This window comes from Leptidea sinapis, chromosome 1 (assembly GCF_905404315.1).
Source record: "Leptidea sinapis chromosome 1, ilLepSina1.1, whole genome shotgun sequence".
Taxonomy (NCBI): Eukaryota; Metazoa; Arthropoda; class Insecta; order Lepidoptera; family Pieridae; genus Leptidea; species Leptidea sinapis.
Window position 1 is genome coordinate 6,922,834 of NC_066265.1, and position 19,620 is coordinate 6,942,453.

General features: G+C 34.3%; 1 protein-coding gene across 1 annotated transcript in view; it reads left to right on the forward strand.

Moving 5' to 3' along the window:
• The window catches only part of LOC126979443 (collagen alpha-1(XVIII) chain-like), a 297,501-nt gene that overhangs the window by 153,466 nt on the left and 124,415 nt on the right, over nucleotides 1-19,620 (forward strand). Inside the window, exons 4-5 of the mRNA XM_050828757.1 lie at nucleotides 18,927-18,998; nucleotides 19,322-19,372. Of these exons, the coding sequence (XP_050684714.1) occupies nucleotides 18,927-18,998; nucleotides 19,322-19,372 (123 nt within the window). The remainder of the gene's footprint in view (nucleotides 1-18,926; nucleotides 18,999-19,321; nucleotides 19,373-19,620) is intronic.

Below are 19,620 nucleotides of genomic sequence, written 5' to 3' on the forward strand. Positions count from 1 at the left end.
TATTTTTTTTATTAAAACGCTATTGCTTTCACGATTTATATTCAACATCTGACGATAGATTATGGCTAACGGATTATTCTCTCTATTTTTGTTATATCTCCATTACTAATGTATTTTAGTTCTTATGGCTTTTATAGTATGTACGAAAAATTTTCACAGGGAACCGCGAAAATGGCCTATTTGTTTACTTGGGAATAGAATGCATATTGAACCCCTGACAAAGAAAACTGGGTCTCGAAATCTCGGGTGATTGCCAATTTCGTGGCCATCTGGAGGGCAAAGCCAAATTGGCTTCGAAGAAGCTGGGCGTCATCAATAGAGCACGGCAATACTTCATGCCGGCCCACATTCTAGCGCTCTACAAAGCGCAGGTCCGGCCACACATGGAGTATTGCTGTCATCTCTGGTCTGGCGCACCCCAGTATCAGCTCGATCCATTTGACCACGTGCAACGCAGAGCAGCTCGAATTGTTGGGGACCCAGTGCTCTGCGAACAGCTGGATCACTTCGCGTTGCGTAGAGACGTCGCTTCATTGTGTCTCTTCTACCGCATTTATCACGGGGAGTGTTCCGAAGAGCTGTTTCACCTGATTCCTGCCGCCGAATTCCACCTTCGCACGACACGCCACAAGTTAGGATATCATCCCCACCATCTGGATGTGTGGCGGTCCTCCACAGTGCGGTTTTCAAGGAGCTTTCTTCCGCGTACTACAACGCTGTGGAATGAGCTTCCTTGTGCGGTGTTTCCGGGACGATACGACATGGGTACCTTCAAAAAAAGCGCGTACACCTTCCTTTAAGGCCGGCAACGCTCTTGTGATTCCTCTGGTGTTTGAAGAGAATGTGGTCGGCGGTGATCACTTAACACCAGGTGGCCCTCGTGGTGTACGCTCGTTTGTGCTCCTATTCCATAAAAAAAAACATTCATGTAAGGATGCGTGATGCAGATTGAATTGAATGAACGAATTGAAGCAACGATGTAATTTTTACTATAATTGGTGTTTTCATCATAGTCATAGTTCTAAAGTCTTAATATTTTATGAGAATCTAAATCGATTGTCAATATGAATGTATTGTTTGAAATAGCATTGTAAATTAATAACATAACCAAAATTTCATGAATGATAAAGCCATTTAATGGTGTTGCATCATCATTATCTATGTCAGTCTCGTCATTATATACATTTATGACAGATACTGAATCAGAGACAGGCATTCAGTAATTGAACACTACATTACTCATGGTTCACACATTTCTACCACAAAAAGACTCTATAGCAGCGTCACCACAGAAACAATCTCATGCTGCTCAAAACTCTAACGGACCAACAAGTTTCGTTTTTACCTTGATTCATTTTATGTGTTTGTCGATAGAAAAATAAACAACTTTATAATCTGTTATACCTCCCTATATAGTGCCTCTACTGTCCTGCTTTAACAAAGGCTTTTTGTACTGCAAATATTCACGCCGTTTCACTTTTATAATTGAAACCGCCTCAAAGGAATCGCACAGCTGCAAACTTCTGTTCATAATGTTGCAAGATGAAATTAAATTTAATAATGTTTTGAGGACATTTTCATACCGATAGTAATTAAAAGAAGACTTATGTACTGATTGTTTATTAAACAATTAAATCATATTAGTACCATAGGTGCTATAGCTATGAACAACAACAACACAATTAAGTAAACACCTCATTCTCTTGTTCATCAAAACTATAAATTCAAATTCAAATTCTTTTATTCAAAATAGGATTTAAAATCACTTATTGAACGTTAAAAACTACCACCCAAATAAATCAATTCGTAAATCAAATTCACGTACTTCTTGTTATGAAATCGGACCGATTGAAATATAATAAATTATAACGAAATAAAGAATAAAAAATATATGAAAATAAGAGACGAGACCAACAGGATGTTCAGGTGATGGTATTTGATACGCCCACTACAATGTAGTACCGTACAGGATTCTTTAAACACCCAAATATTCTGAGCGGCACTACAATTACGCTCGTCTCCTTGAGACATAAGATGTTACGTCTCGTTTGCCCAGTAATTTCACTAGCTACGGCGCCCTTCAGATTTTTTTTTCTGTGATTGAATCATAACTTATAGTCGTATAAAAACAAAGCCATAATATTTAAACGAATTACACCATAATGAGCTTCGACTGCTATATCTATACATTGCCGCATTTAGTCCAAATATACTTAATGAATAAGCAGCAATGTAAACTAATTAGATAGTTTAGGTTACTATTGTGTTGAATTAAGAACCCAATTCGGACAGGGACCCTGTTGACACACGACTAAGAAAAGTGTGATTACATTGTCTTTATGCATACTTTTGCCGTTCCACTATCAGACTGCAAATGATATGTCCTCATATTTCGTGTATATGTATTGTACATTTTGCTATGATTGGTTGCGATCCGTTAGTCGACCGAGCCGACTTTACCCAATACGTGTTGTATACGTAAGCGTGACAGCTCACATTCATTTCAGTGCGCCTCTGCACTCTTTCAGAAATTTTCACTTCAACAGATTTAGGACAAAATGATAAAAATGTACCATCGAACATGATCTTTTTTACATATATTCTTCAAGCTTTTATTTCTATTCAACAAAACACAGATTTTAACAAAAAACGTTCGTAAATACATCCCTGAACTAAATACATACTGATTATAATATCAGTTTTAAAAAAGTATGCATATTCCACGTAAATCTAGAACATGACAATGATAGTGTAAATAAACTCTCGAAATGGCGATGGTTGTGTCGAATAAGACAAAGATGTGCATATATTCACTGGTGTTATTGGTGACAGTTGGATTTGTTATTTTAGTGGTAACAATAGTTACGGCGGACACTGATGATTATTTGGAAGCTGAAAGGTACAGTGAGTTGAAAACTGGACCACACATTATTAATGTAAGTATGAATGAAATATTAAATTATTAAAGGAAAAAGCATAATTTTTGTAACTCTATTTGAGTTTTTGATTACGAAAGCGATTTCGCCGTTGTTCGTCTCCCGCTTGGAAACCAAAAGTATCGTTGTACTCTTAAATTTAGGGGTGATTTTTGTGTGTACATTTCGGTACCTTTAGATACATATAACCATAGAATAATAACGCTCAGAACGATAGTTTCATTCATATTTCCCGTCAATATAGAAGAAACATTATATTTAATGTGTGCGTGAGTGTCACGTACATACATTTGCCAACACACATAATGATTAGACATTTCCCTAAGTCAGTAAATTGTAAGAAAAACTAGATTATATGTAAGAAGAAAGAAGAAATAAAATATAAATAAAGAATTTAATAAAAACATCACGTATTTAATTATTGTTGCAACAATTTTTTAAGTGTAAGTAAAGAAGTTCTTTAGAATCGTTGTTTTTTTAAACTTGATGAAACGAAAAAGCGAGATGATAGAGGCGCCATTCCCAGCCGATATATCCGAGGTTTTCTAGGGTGCAGAGATCGAATTTGGGATAAGATTTTAAATCCAAGATGGCCGCCATGCAAAATAATGATTTCAACAATATAGATATCCGAGTTTCTCGAGGATGCAGAAAACGAATTTGGGATCATTTTTGAAATCCAAGATGGCCACCGTGCAAAATTAAGATTTCAACAATATGGATATTGTTTTATTTGAAAGCTGGTGCTTCCCGTGTAGTCCCATTGTAATTTGGTTCAGATTTAAGATGATAAATTTACGAATGACTCAATATCGCGCTAACCGATTTCGATGATTCTATTCTTATTGGAAAGGATATACTTCAAAGATTGTTTGGAGAGAGTTTGGTTAGGTTCTGATAACGGAATCCATGGCAAAGTATTCGAACTCTTCCATTAAGTGCTTACATTCATTGCTGCATTGAAAAAATTTAGTATATCTGCACATATTTGGACCAGTTGTTAGTTAGTGTACTTCAAATTCACTAAACATCAAAAAATAAAAAAAATAATTTAACAAAAAACAACCGACTTCAAAAACACTATTGCGTATTTTTATACAATGTAATTCTAGTTACGATTATTGTAATTTTTGGAGTCGGTGTCATCCAAAATAGGCTTGTAACTTATTTATATTATAGGTGAAATGTGCGATAATTGCATTTACTATCCTTCTTTGACGTGTAATTGTAATGTAGTGTGCTATTGACATTTTAAATTATTCATGTGTGCGTTAGTGTATCATTTTCAAACACCGAATGTTGTCTACGTAACCTATCTATACTTTTAAATATCATTGGCTGTATAGCCATAAATGTTTTTGCCTGTCGGCAGAGATTCTTATAGATATAAATTTAATAATAATTAAAATGAGTTCCAACGGTTCAGAGGGTGAAATGGAGATTGATTGTACTTCACCATATTTAAGATCAGAAGCCAAATTGGCAATGGAAAACCTGCTTCCAGCGAAGTCAAAAGAAAAATACATGAAAGTATTTTATGATAATTTTATGAGTTGGAAAACGAGAAAAAACTGAACATATTCTCCGAAACAGTATTTTTGGCGTATTTTAATGAGATTGCTAAAACTATAAAGCCATCTACTTTATGGGCAATTTATTCCATGTTGAAATGAATAATATATAATATAAAAATTTTATTTCCCTGCATTCTTTTGAGAAATGCACTATATATTCCTCGGCGGGAAATGACAATTACTTGTCTCGTATTTAGTGAAGTCCTCGCCTACGGCTCGGCCTTCAAACTCATACCCGACCTGCAATTGCCTATTTCCCAGCCTTTGCAATAATGTACTATTAAACAAATTGCTTAGTAAAAAAATTATTTATTTACTTTACTCACTACAATCACACTCATGAAAGACTTTATGTTAATCCGAAACTAGTTGGTATCAACACCAAACAATCGTTAGAAAGCCGTTTTAAGTACATATTTTTTGCCTGCATTATTTATACGTCGAGATAGTCTCTTGCTGCTAGACTACCGATAAAAACAGGCCAGGTTTATTACTTTAGTGTACTTGACAAGCCCGTCTTAAGCTCGCGATTTGTATGTCACTTTGTGTTAGTGAGCGTGTATTCCTCAACGTTTTCACAACTGTCACGGTCTATTTCTGCCGTGAAGCAGTAATGTGTATGCATTACTGTGTTACGGTCTGACGGGTGCCGTAGCTCGAAATTACTGGGCAAATGAGACTTGCCTTCTTATGTCTCAAGGTGACGAGCGCAGTTGTAGTGCCGCTCAGAATTTTGGGTTTTTCTATAATCCTGGGCGACACTGCATTGTAATGGGCAGGGCGTATCAATTAACATCAGCCAAACGTCCTGCTCGTCTAGTCCCTTTTTCTCATTTGAAAAATCTATCTAGACGTATAAATGATCTAATATTTTTTGTTGATACTTTGCAAGCCACAAACGTTAGCTCACTTAAAAAATATGCAATATCTCATGAAGCTGACGTTTCAACAACATTGTGTATTGCCTATTCTGTGGTGTTGAGGCGCACTTTGATTTATATTGCCCTGACATTGAGCGATGTGAAAAATGGACCAACTTTAGCACAAAGGATATACGGTGTTCATGAGAACATCAACATAGTTGACAAGTTTTGAAAATGTTTCTATAACAGAAGTTATACTTTGATTATGTTAACTAAACTAGTTGTAGGATGTGATTTAATATAAAATTTTGTTATGTGTACTTCTTATGTATTAGCCCATGGTTGTTTTATAGTCACTATTACACATACCTAATATTTCGTAATAAAATAAAATCAAACCAAAATCACATTATTCATGTAGATCAAGGAAATGACACTTATAACTGTCAAAAGATTTCTTTTCTTTATTAATTTACCACCGATTCGTAAAAGGTTAAGCTTTGAGAAGCAGCGGCAAGAAACTTATTGCCACTCTTTTAAATCAACTTACACATTCTGTAAGTCAAAAATGTAAATGTATATTGATACAAAACAACAGTTATTTTATTAGCGATTATAAAAAAAAAAAAATTTAAATCTTAAGAATCTGAAGCTGAGTTTCTGGTAACAGGATCGTCCTGCCACCACAGGTAGCGCCTTTTCATGAGCATGACGCATGGGTCAGCCCATCTCCTCCCTCGACCATGTTTCAGGGAACGTTCCATGTCGCAGCGACATGTAAGCATGACGAAGCCTGTCACGGGATAAAATATTCATCTACATATTAAGCAATACTCACTAAATGACGTCTCTATTGTAATTGTACTCAAAAAATTGATATAAAAGACCATAAATGTTTGAAATTTCAATTTCTTATGCAAATTAAAGAAAAGGTAAGTGGCTTTACCAGTAGGAGGCTCCTTAGATATATAGAACCATTTATAGGTTCTCGGAATATAGACACAAAAATTTTATTGAGTGACAAAACTGGTCTAAAATATTAACGTTTTTATATTTCATTCGGCAATTTATTATGTGGGAGGCTCCTTTGCACAGGATACCGGCTAGATTATGGGTACAACAAAGTGAAGGGCGCCGTAGCTAGTGAAATTACTGGGCGAATGAAACTTAACACCTTATGTATCAAGGTGACAAACACAACTGTTGTGCCTCTCAGAATTTTTGGATTTTTCAAGAATCCTGAGCGGCACTGCATTGTAATTCAAATACACACATCAAAAAAGTCTCAGCAACATGCATGATATTACAAATTTACCATTTATATTAATTAATTTCTAAGTCTTTATTCACCCAAAGTGCATAGGTATGTAAACTTTTTTGTTATTGAAGACATACTGGCTGGTTGTAAAAAAAAAAATTCATAATTTAAATTTCGATTATGTTTTGTTTTTTTTCATAAAATTAAATGAAAGGGAATTTGTTTGAATTTAAGTGCGTTTTTATTGCTACGTTTAGCCTTGATTGAAATTGAAATTTTACCAACCATTTAAATAAAGTTAGCGACAAAATTTAAGTGTTAGATATTCTTTATGTCATGGAGCGACATCATTTGACGGCAAATGAAATGCAAAGAGCTGTAGGGATGTTGCAAGCGGGAAGTAATAAATCTCAGGTATCTCGGCATTTTGGTATTCATAGAAGTGTTATTTGTCATCTTTGGCACCGCTACAATAATACAAGGGAACCTGCTGAACAGAATTCAGGCCGTAAAAAGAGTACAGCCACTCGGCAAAACCGGTGCAAACAACTGACTGCAAGACGCCAGCCGATGGTAATCGCTCGAGAGATAATTTTGAGGCTACACAATTCAAGTGGTGTTGATGTAAGTCCCCAAATTGTGCGAAATCGACTGCATGAGTACGGCCTACGAGCTCGACGCCCAATTAGGTGCCCACCGATACGTCACGGGAATCCCGCTCGTCGAAATGAATGGTGTAGGAACAAAGGGATAAAATTGTGTTTTCCGATGAGTCGCGATTCAGGTTAAGGCCTGATACAAGAATGGTGCGAGTGTACCGTCGGCCCGGAAATACTGAAAGGCTCAGGTGCATTCATCCATACAGCGGCTCAACAGTTATGGTATGGGCGGGTATTATAAAGAACAGGCGAGCTGAGCTCGCTTTTGTAAATGGAAACATGAACGCAGAAAATTACGTTGATGATATTCTCAGACCTTATGTCCATCCATTTGCACAAACCTTTGGCTCCGATTTTACGTTAATGCATGACAATGCGCGTTCACATACAGCTCGGCGAACCAGTCAATACTTGGCAACGGAGAACGTGCGGGTATTACCCTGGCCTGCACAATCGCCAGACCTCAACCCTATCGAGCACGCATGGGACATGCTCCAGAGACGTGTTTTGAAGGGCTTGGACTGAGTGACAACAACCCAACAGCTGAAGTATTTGCTACAATTCCATTGGGAGCGAATACCGCAAGATGACATAAACAGTCTCATTAATTCAATGAATAATCGTTGCCGACAAGTTCTGAATAGCAGAGGAGGCCATACTTTGTATTAAATTATCCTATTCTTTCACAATAAAATTCATTTTCTTTAGATATTTCATTTTGTAAAAAAAATGTTTAGTTGCTTATGTACATACCTTAGTTTCTGCAGTATATTCTAATATTGTTAATTTCTGTTATTAAAAGAACTCATAAAGACAACAGCTGTTATTTTTACATCATAGGACCCTAAAAATATCATTTTAAAAATAAAATAACGTTTTAATGTGAAAAACCATCCTAAAATTTAAATAAGTACATGTTGCCTAAACGTTTTTGATGTGTGTATTTACAAATTTTGACGCCAAGTAGCATTCCAAGTAAATTAAACAAAGAGGTAATATAATATATTCTTAATATAATAACTAATAAACTATGGCCATTGTTTTCCATACACTTGAAAAATAAGCGCTAGAATAATATAAAAAAATAATTAAAAAAATGATTTTTACGATGAGCAATTTTATTTCAATTCTATTTTCTCACTTAAAATTCATAAACGCCATCTAGCGTTCTAAACAATACCAATACATTAAAAAAGGGGTATTCAATTGAATATCAGCTGCTTTTAGGCCATATTTTATAAAATAATTACTACTAATAATACTTTAAATAAGCGCAAAAAAAACTCAATAAAAAGTTAATGAATTTTATATTTAATTTTTTTATTTTATTTTTATTCTATATTTTCATTTATTTATATTCGCATTCATAACAACGGTTTAAACGCCATCTGGCTTTCATCATATATTCGTATAAGTAATTTAAAAAAATTACTAATTTTTCAGGAAGAATTCTAAATTTGATTTTGGAATTATGAAATGCTTCCATGATTCTGTTGAGAAGTAATGATGCAAAATAATAATTCAAATTATATTTGACTTTAAGGTATCAACGCGCTAGAAGCTATAGGCTAAAAGATGGTAGTATATAAATATTCATGGATTTTTATACTTTCAAAGTAAAAAACAGCAAAATACAGTGGAGACTAAAATAAGGGGTCATCTTAAGCTGGACGCATGATGTTACACTGGAAAATCATGCGACCTATAAAATTAATGGCATTCGTATGTTTTCTGAAATGGACCGTAATAAATGGAAGCTCTTAATCTTCTTAGCGAATATGCTTTTGTGATAATTGCTACAGTTGGACTGCAATAAATATTTTGCGGTTTCGATGTTACAGTAGTTTGCTGGGTTTTGGTTCCAGAGGAATAGTGACGAAAATATACTCCGCAGGGAAACCTTCACGAAGGGAGAACACATTAAATGAATTGCAAATATTTTATTCTTTTTACTACTAAATATCATTTTCAGGGTGGTAGTATTATCAATGTATTGTATAGAGTAAACTGGAAGAAAATTAATTTATATTATATTATATTTACACCAGTGTGAATCTTTTGCCGAATCTAGCCGGCATCCTTTGCACAGGATGCCGGCTAGATTATGGGCCTATTTCCGAAGCAGTAATGTGTAAACATTATTGTGTTTCGGTCTGAAGGGCGCCGTAGCTAGTGAATTACTGGGCAAATGAGACTTAACATCTTATGTCTCAAAGTGAGGAGTGCAGATTCAAGAATCCTGAGCGGCATTGCATTGTTATGGGCAGGGCGTATCAATTACCATTAACTGAACGTCCAGCTCGTCTTATCCCTTATTTTCATTTAAAAAAAACTATTAAAACTTCATTCTCAAGCTAAGAGCCACCACCCCTAGGCACCCGACAAACACTAAGTTTTTCGCTGCAATGCTGTACATTGTCACTCGACATATCCTCAAAATCGTCCAACGTGCCGCATTCCGAACCTCTACATATTTCCCAGGCTACGATATTTTTCACTTTCCCGAATGTTGAAGTTATATTATTATAATTGAGCCATTATAACGTCAGCAAAAATAAGAAAGGCTAGATTGGCGCTCCCACTATGGAAAGAACACATTGTACATTTAGATTGAGAAGAATTCCACGGTGAACATGGAGAAGTGTAGTTTGATCCTCTCGCTGTCTGCCAAGAGTTAGCAGATTTGAAGACCTCAAGAGAACGAGGATACACCATCGTATACAAGGGCTTAGATATTATTGGATACTGTAACAAGGAGTTCTTATCCGCACATAAGAACTCAATCTCGTTACAGTAGAGATTAAAAATACTATTTAAATAGATTGTAGTGACACAAAGAAGAATACAATCGAATATAATATAAAATGAACTGAATGAAGAACGGTCGGCCTTCGGCCTAATATTTAATAGAAAGTGAAAGAACATTTATTATGAATAACTTAATACTAAAATAATATAAATATTTAAAAGAAGAAGAATATTTATTTATTCAACAACGATCGCGAATTACAATACCATTGTCATTTTTCTTTCTTAGTCGTTGCTCTCCATGGGCATGCCCGCCGAATTTGTTTGTGCCCCAGAGGACACACCGTGGTACTACCACTCTCCTGAACTAGTCAAATAGCTGACCTAGGAATGGCATACCCCAGAAAAAAACATTTAAAAGATCAAGCCCTGTGAAAATGTACCACAATTCTGAATTTTATGTATAAAGATATCATGAAAGACGTTTTGTATTGTATGGTGTAGCTGAATACCATCTCATCAAGATGTGACATCGAAACAAGAAGCTAGCTTATTGCCTCTTTTCAACGCATACACACAACTCCTTCGGGGTCTAGATCGAAAACGCACTATGATTTATATATTTTTGCTTCCTTATACTAGAGGATCGTAAAACTTCTAATGAATGTTAGGTTACCCATATAGTTCTGCACGTTTACAACCACGAAAAGATGTTTTCTGTCATTATATATGATTATTATTTATTTAATGTTATAATGGGGTCTACGTTATGCTAATTAGTTTTATAGGTTTTTTTTTTGTGGAATAGGAGGACAAACGAGCGTACGGGTCACCTCTTGCAACACCAGAGGAATCACAGGAGCGTTGCCGGCATTTAAGGAAGGTGAACGCGCTTTTTTTGAAGGTACCCATGTCGTATCGTCCCGAAAACACCGCACAAGGAAGCTCATTCCACAGCTTTGTAGTACGTGGAAGAAAGCTCCTTGAAAACCGCACTGTGGAGGACCGCCACACATCCAGATGGTGAGGATGATATCCGAACTTGTGGCGTGTCGTGCGAAGGTGAAATTCGGCGGCAGGAATCAGGTTAAACAGCTCTTCGGAACACTCCCCGTGATAAATGCGGTAGAAGACACACAATGAAGCGACGTCTCTACGCAACGCCAAGTGATCCAGCCGTTCACAGAGCACTGGGTCCCCGACAATTCGAGCTGCTCTGCGTTGCACGCGGTCAAATGGATCGAGCTGATACTGGGGTGCGCCAGACCAGCGATGACAGCAATACTCCATGTGTGGCCGGACCTGCGCTTTGTAGAGCGCTAGTATGTGGGCCGGCTTGAAGTATTGCCGTGCTCTATTAATGACGCCCAGTTTCTTTGAAGCCAATTTGGCTTTGCCTTCCAGATGACCACGAAAAGCAAACGCTCGAGATTTCGAGACCCAGTATTCCGATACTAGGCGATAGGTTTTGTTTTCATACCAATTAAGCTATCCAACGATGAGCAGGATTCAGTGGAAGTAAGCAATATCTTCTAATTAATTTCATAACATTTTCGACAGATATATTACTCGTTCTGTGCTTAAGTATACTTTCTTAGCAAAATATCTTGTCAAAAAAATACATACGTTATACCAAACATTTCGGAGAGCAACTCCTAAATCCAAATTTGCAAATCAACAAATAAATACATCTTTATCATCTTATCAGGATTGCGGATGTCCATGAGCGGTTGCCTCACCACTCTTGCCTGTTTGAACCCTCTTAAAACAAAAAAAAAACTTACATACGTCTTTAAAAATTTAAGTTAAATCTTTTAAACATAAAAACAAATATGTGAAAAATTTAAAACTTATTAATCATAGCCAAAAATATTTTCATAATTTTCTATCACTGTTTGTTTGTTTCCGAGTCATGGAGAGTTTCCGAGTTTATATGTATTTATGTATGTTTAAGTAAGTCTATTATATAAAATATATCATTGTCTTGTAACCCATAACACAGGCTATATATGCTTAACTTGGGGCAAGATAATTTGTGTGAAAAGTGTGTCAATATTATATTATTATATAATATCACTTCGAAAAAATTAAGCACAAATTTACAAGCAAAATTTTACAGCATTACACCCGTTTGGAAATAATTTGGGTGAATGATAAAAGTGATAAACAATTTTCAAGATATTCGGATTTGCAAATCCAATCGTTATTTCAATTGTCATGTCGTCCGTAAGTATGATTTAACGTTTTCTATTAATGTCATCCAAACAGCATGTGAACCAATACAATACAAATAAGCCATACCTCAAACTAAACCGATATTAGAACTCGCTTTAGACAATATGAGAGTAATGCGTTACACAAATTAAATTTGAAAACAAAATTTATGAATGATGCGGGACTCGAAACCGCGACCTCTCTGAAGCCACAAGCTGAGTGTTGAACGAGACAAAAAAATTATCAACGGTACCACTCGTTTGGCTCAGTTGGAAGACCGCTCACATGGAATGCGAGAGGTCTTCGGGTTCGAGTCCCGCACCGTTCATAAATTATGTTTTCAAATTTGATTTGTGTCATCAATCCCTGAAGTGAGGACTTTAAAAAAATAACAAATTGTATAGTGATGCGTTACTTAACGGTCTATATTTGCGAATGTGTTTCTCTAAGACTATTACGTCATACGAGAAACGTCACAATATTAGCTCAACGCAATATGTTATAAAATGATTGTTAAGATACGACTAGAACTATCTTTCCTAAGATATATTTTATACTTTTGAACATTCAATTCTTGTATGTTATTTGTAAATTAGAATCACAGTAAATAGGAACTGACTTTAATGACTTGATTACAACTTTGAATTTAATTTATTACGGTTTTGCTTTGTATATATAGCTATTATATATTAATATGTATGTAGGATAGCATAAAAACCATATTATATTTATTTGGCGCAAATTAAATTTAAAATTTAACTAATATGGAACTAAATTTATTTTTATCAATGTGGTAAATTATTGTGTGCACTACTGCTTTAGGACCCCAAGTTCAGGTTTTATTTTCTTAACAGTTTGTAGTAAATCGTCACAATACAACTGCATTTAATATATAATAATACCAGTTAAAGTGGACTAGTAAAAAAGAGTAACATCTCATACATATTTTTTTTACAAATGGATGCCTAGGTCGGTAGGTCATAATTTTAACATTTTTTAGTTAACTTTAAATTAAAAAGTTATAAAGGTTTTTCTTCTATAATTTTATATCGATATTAGTATATCTCTATATCTCTTATCTGAATAATCGTTGCAAAGCGTTGTCATAAAAAGCGCTCGAACTTTGAAATCAAATTAAATGTGTAAGAGATATTGCCACAATTTTTATTTTATGCCTGAACATAATTTCAACCATGGGCCGACGTGAATCCCTGTAGGACCTACAGTGTAGGTGGGATATAGCATCACAGTGGCCGGTGCGGTGATAAGACAAATGGGGTTTTTTGAATTCCGCGACCTTCTCAAGAGAGGATTTGACAGAATCATTAAGTTTATTTCGGCACTAGTCGACGATTTCCCGAGAGAGATCTGCATGGCTCGAGGCATTTATAATACTGTCATCCGCATGGAGGAAACAGTGTAGATAGCACACCTTGGGGAATTCTAGCAGATCTGTAGCTGCACATAGTGGGGAAGCTGGTGGTCTACTTGCAAAACTTTTAGAGAAAATTGTATTTCCGGGTCTCCAAGTAGATATAAAAATAAAAAAGATCTGGCGATGTATCTACTACCGTACTGTTAAAGTGATCACCTGTATTTATATTTTTTAGATGATGTGCATACACATATACAGTGCGTAATATTAAAAAAGATAAATAAAACAAAAATGTTAGCATAAAACAATTTAACCCTTAAAAGTTCTGTCACCATTCACTCGCATCCAAACCACAATTAATATTTATTTACTTTTTACACAGATTAAATTTTGTACAGAAAAATGCTCGAAAATTTGCAGCATATTTATATGGAATGAACTAAGATTATTATAATATACGTCTAGATAGAGCCTCTTACTGTAAGACAACGCATAATTATAAATATATTTAGAACTATGAATACTCATTACATTTTAAGGACTGTAATATCATTTTAATTATCATATATATTATAAAAACGTAGCTCAGTGAATAGTTACCATGTACTGAAAGTCAAAATAAAATACATGAATCACATATTTGTTTATGATTTTTTATGTACTTTTTTAGGAATACGAGGACAAAATGAGCTATCGGTTCACCTAGTAGTAAATGTCTGCCACAACTAGATGGTTATGTTTAAAAAGCCTCGTGGCTTTTTAAATAAATTATTATTTAAATTTTTACACAAATTATCTTGCCCCAAGTTAAGCATATATAGCCTGTGTTATGGGTTACAAGACAATGATATATTTAATACAATATACTTACTTAAACATACATCATTTAAACATCCATGACTCGGAAACAAACATCCATATTCATCATATAAATGCTTGCACATACCGGGATTCGAACCCGGGACATCTAGCTTAGTAGGTAGGATCGCTAACCACTCGGCTATACAGGTCGTCAATTACAACCAAGGAACACATTCACATTCATGACATCATTATATTATATTTTTTATTAATATCCTTAAAAATAGACATGAGATGATATTCATTTATCTGTCTAAATATTTACTCTGGTTCTGCGGGAATTTCGTGTCGTGGAAATAGCCGGTACTCGTATATATGACCCCAACGTATTTTTTAATTAAAAATCGCCAATCGAAAAATTGTTTCGTACGGTTTTACCTTTGTGTAAAAGTTGATTAGCATGGAAATTGAAACTTTTGTGTAAAAACACAGGTGAGTTTATAAAATTGCTTTTGAATAGAATATTAGGGTTTTCAAGAGCATGCCCTGATAATTATGATATTGTATTTTACCAAATCTGCTGGAAAGAAAAAATTTAAAGCCGTTTAAGTAGATGAAAAGATTATCATTATTAGAAAGTATTTTATTTATCGTCAACATTTCAATGTTTTTATATTATTTTGCTATTCGGAACGGAGACAAATCCAACAAATAAAAAATCATGAAAATCAGTCCAGCCATTTCCAGATATAAGTGTTCCAACAACTGTGTAATGTATGTAAATAGGAACTCCACGCCTCTTCCGTAGACGCTACGCATCACGTCGGGCTAAGCAGCAAATGCAGTTTCCACTTTGTGGCGCTCGGAGCCAGTGGTACACCGTAAAAAAATCATTAAAAATTATTTCATAAAATGCAATTAAAACGTAAGCACTATGTAGTTTAACGTCGTGTCATGTTCCTTTATGTTCGCTTTCGGTCAAACCTGACCAAATGTCCCATCCCTGTTGAGTAAATGTAAAGATCTCACCAACTATGTCACCCATACACAGATTCACAGCCAAGGGACATTCGTCAGTAGTCTTCCATCGCTTGAGCCTGGCTGTATCATGCGAATACTATGCAATGCATCGCATGACATCACACGCTGCACTACGCATTGCAGCACACTTCGTTCCTGTATATTATTACCAAAATAAGTTTCTCTCATACTCAGCATCATGGGACTTATTACTCTGAAAACTCACAAGCCTGACATGTCTTAAGACGCATTAGCTTAACGCATTAGTAAATTTACTACTATGATTTACAGAATCCCTTTAATTACTAACGCAAAAGCTAAGTCTTAAGTATTGACGATAACGTGAACAGAACAAAAATAAAATTCATATAGATTCAAACACTTATTTAGCGGTATTTAGCGTGGCGAAAATATTTTGTCGCTATGACACGGCTTTGTAAACAGTAGCTATGACATGCTTTTTTGTTTTAAAACTACCTTCAAAAATAACATCGAATAATCGGTAAATTCAAGTCTAACCAAGTTAAGTTAACTTGAATCCTTTATCCAACCTTCGATGACGATGAAAGAACCTCCGTATTGTTTTCTAAAGGTGTGATGTCACAATTGTCAACTTGCTGGTGATCTCTTATAATTGTAGCATCGAAAGAAAACTGCAAGAGTATTTGACCACCTTCGTATATTCTACAGGAAAAGTTATAACGACCCGGAGACGCCCGTACCGTACGACAGCCCGAGCACGAATGCCTCGAGTATCGACAATGTGTAGTATTTATAGGGCTCGTTCCCACGTGCACGTGTTTTCAATTAATTCTTTTTAAAAATAATTTTACATCACAATGTAATCAAACGATGACTTATGATTTAATTTTATAGTAAAATTATTAGTATTCTTAACCTCGATTTTATAATAGGTTTGTTGTAGTATTTGCGCTGATATACATTACTAGCTGACCCGGCAAACGTTGTTTTGCCATATAAAGTATAATTCACGCGATAGTTTTATATGTAATAAAATATTGCCTATATAATAGCCTGTACATCATTTTGTTCTATTGTCAATAGTATTTGCAGCGCACGCAAAAATAGGTTTTCGATTTTACACCTTGTGTTACAAAATAGCAATTTTATTACGGATCCCTAATTTAAAAAAAAAAACATAGCCTATAGCCTTCCTCGATAAATGGACTACCCAACACTGAAAGAATCATTCAAATCGGACCAGTAGTACCAGAGATTAGCGCGTTCAAACAAACAAACACTGCAGCTTTATAATATTAGTATAGATAATAATATGTATTTTTGTAACTCCTACGGGCTTTACACGGCAAACATGAATTGCTCGCAGATTGCAGTAGTTTTTGCGTGAAGAAGTAATAAACACACACACACATACACATACACACACACGGACAAACATTCATATTTATCATATTAGTAGGATTTTAGAGTAAAATTAATAAGCTATACTATTGTAAAGTTTCATTAAAATCCATTCAGTAGTTTGTGAGTGAAGACGTAACAAACATACACACACACACTCACAAACTTTCGCATTCTTATTTAACTATTCACCACAAAGAAATTTATGACATAATTAGCAAAAAGAAAGTGAAATACTAATCTGTGTAATTTATTATAATATTAAAATAAAAAACAACTTCTAAACTATGTTATTAAAATAAAAACGAAGTAATCAATTCGATTCAACAAATTACTCTTTCGTGGTCTTATTATATGTAGTAATATCCATAAAGATCAAATTCCAACCTAAGTTATTACAATTATAATCCTAACTCCTTATATTTAAGTAACAACTACAAAAATTTAAGTTGTCGTGGAATTATTGTGAGTAACTGTTAAGTATAAAGTAAAACAACCTACCGATGTAATGTTATAAAAATTATTATTATAGTATTTTTCTGTGCGTGTCTTCTAACCACAAAAAAAACCTTTAAAACTATTACAATACATTAATTCGCATTAAGGACACAACCTTCATCGCTGTCTGCCCGGCGCCCGGGTTCGACAATATTTATGGTTCACTTTTTTGTAAGATTATTTAAGATAAAGATGTATATTTGTAACTCCTGTGATTTTTGGGGAGCAAGCATAAATAGCTTGCAGATTGCAGATTTCTTTTCTACTTACTTCACACTTCTTTTATATTTTGGATAATTCAAACTATAGTTTTATTTATTATAGTCTATTTGTTATTTTGGTGTGTAAGCTTTATTATTGTAAAGTTTCATCAAAATCCATTCAGTAGTTTTTGTTTTAAAGAAGTATAAACATACATCCAGACATCCCGACATCCAGACATACAAACTTTCACATTTATAATATTAGTAGGTAGTTAAAGAATTATATTATTAAAAAATGTCTTGTCCACCCGCCGCGGCTCACGTGCGTCTTAAGCACATCTCACCTTTAACTATGTATGTAGTTACAAACCTACCTTGGCTGACACTGACTCCAAAATTAATCTTAACTAGAATTAGATTGTATAAAAACACGCAATTATTTTTAGACTTTTTAGTGCATATTATATCTATTATTTTGAAATGGTTTTTTAAGTCGGTTGTTTTTTTTATTTTATGATTTTTAGTGAATCTAATGTACACTAACTAATAATTCGTCTAAGCTTGTGTAGATCTACAAAATTTTGCAAATTTAAGACTTTTGTGATTTTCTTATGGATGCCTTTGTCAGATCTGGACCAATGCAATGATACCACCCGGGACGCACCAGCTTTCAATTAAAAAAACATAAAATATATATCATATCAAAATTAGTTCACACAGTCGAAAGTTCTGAGGTAATAAACATAAAAAAAATCACACTGACGAATTGAGAACCTCCTCCTTTTTTGAAGTCGCTTAAAAAGATAAATCAGCGACATACTTTGGGAGTTATAAATGTCTCATTTGTATCCCAACTTTTTTCAATGTATTGTTTATTTATTTTTAATATAAACATTTGCGAACTCTTTTCGTGTATATAACAAAAAAAAATTGAGAATACAATTTGCTATCAACCACAGATTATGATGGGAATTGCAAACATTCCCAGGTGGATTGTCCAATATATAATGACCTCTTCTTGCAATTACTGCAGCAATAAATTAAAGGGAATACAGGTAGCAGAAATATCTGGACGATAACATTACTCGGTTTGTTCATTTTATATTTAGTTCAATACTGAGCATGCGTTGACTGACACGGGCGTACACGCACCGTAGACCGAAGTTTAAGTTTAAGATACAATTTGTTACAATTATATAATAATTATTATTCAAGCCAGTTTTACGGACAGAATAGTCTAGTGCAAATGTTAGAACAAAGCTTAAAGATAAGCAATTTTTAACTTTATATTTTTAAACCTTTACAGGTTTAAATTTTAAAAATTTACGGTCGATAATTTGTCAGAGAAAATGAAAGTGATTTGGGTGCGTGTCATAATAATTATTATACTACAGGGTGCGTTTCAAGAGCTGAAATTATATGGATCTCCAACTCAAGCGGAGATACAGTGTGTCAATACATTTGAAGTAAGTATAGTTTGTTGTAACTAACAGATCTTCCTAGACTATAATATATACTTCTATATCATACTAGTCATTTATAACATGCTTATATAAAAACGAGCAGTTAATATATTATTGCATATATGTGTTTATGCTTTATAAATATTAGTGGGATAAACGAGAATACAGGTCACCTTTTTGTAATGCCAAAAGTCACAGGACCGTTGCTAGACCTTTATGATCCAGAAGCTTCCTGTAAAAAGAACGATGAAGTTGGAATATTTATAATAATTTTTATTTTTTGTTATATGTCATTTATATTAATTATATTTTATAATTTTTAACAGGATATTGGTAAAGGCAGCGGTGGAGACGAAATAGATATTGACAATTTTTTGGTGATTATTTTTCTTTTATTTTTTGTTTTTCTTCGATAATCTAATGATATTTTGTGTTCGTAGAGATTTATTGTTTTTTTGTTTATAGCTTTTCTAACATTTACTCTAGGCCAGTGGCCTAGATTTTATAGTAAATGTTTTGTTTTACACTATTGTGTTTAGTAAATACATATATAAATACTTACGAACAATACAACTACTTTGGTGTAGAATCGAATAGAATTAAACATTTACGACCTAACAATTTA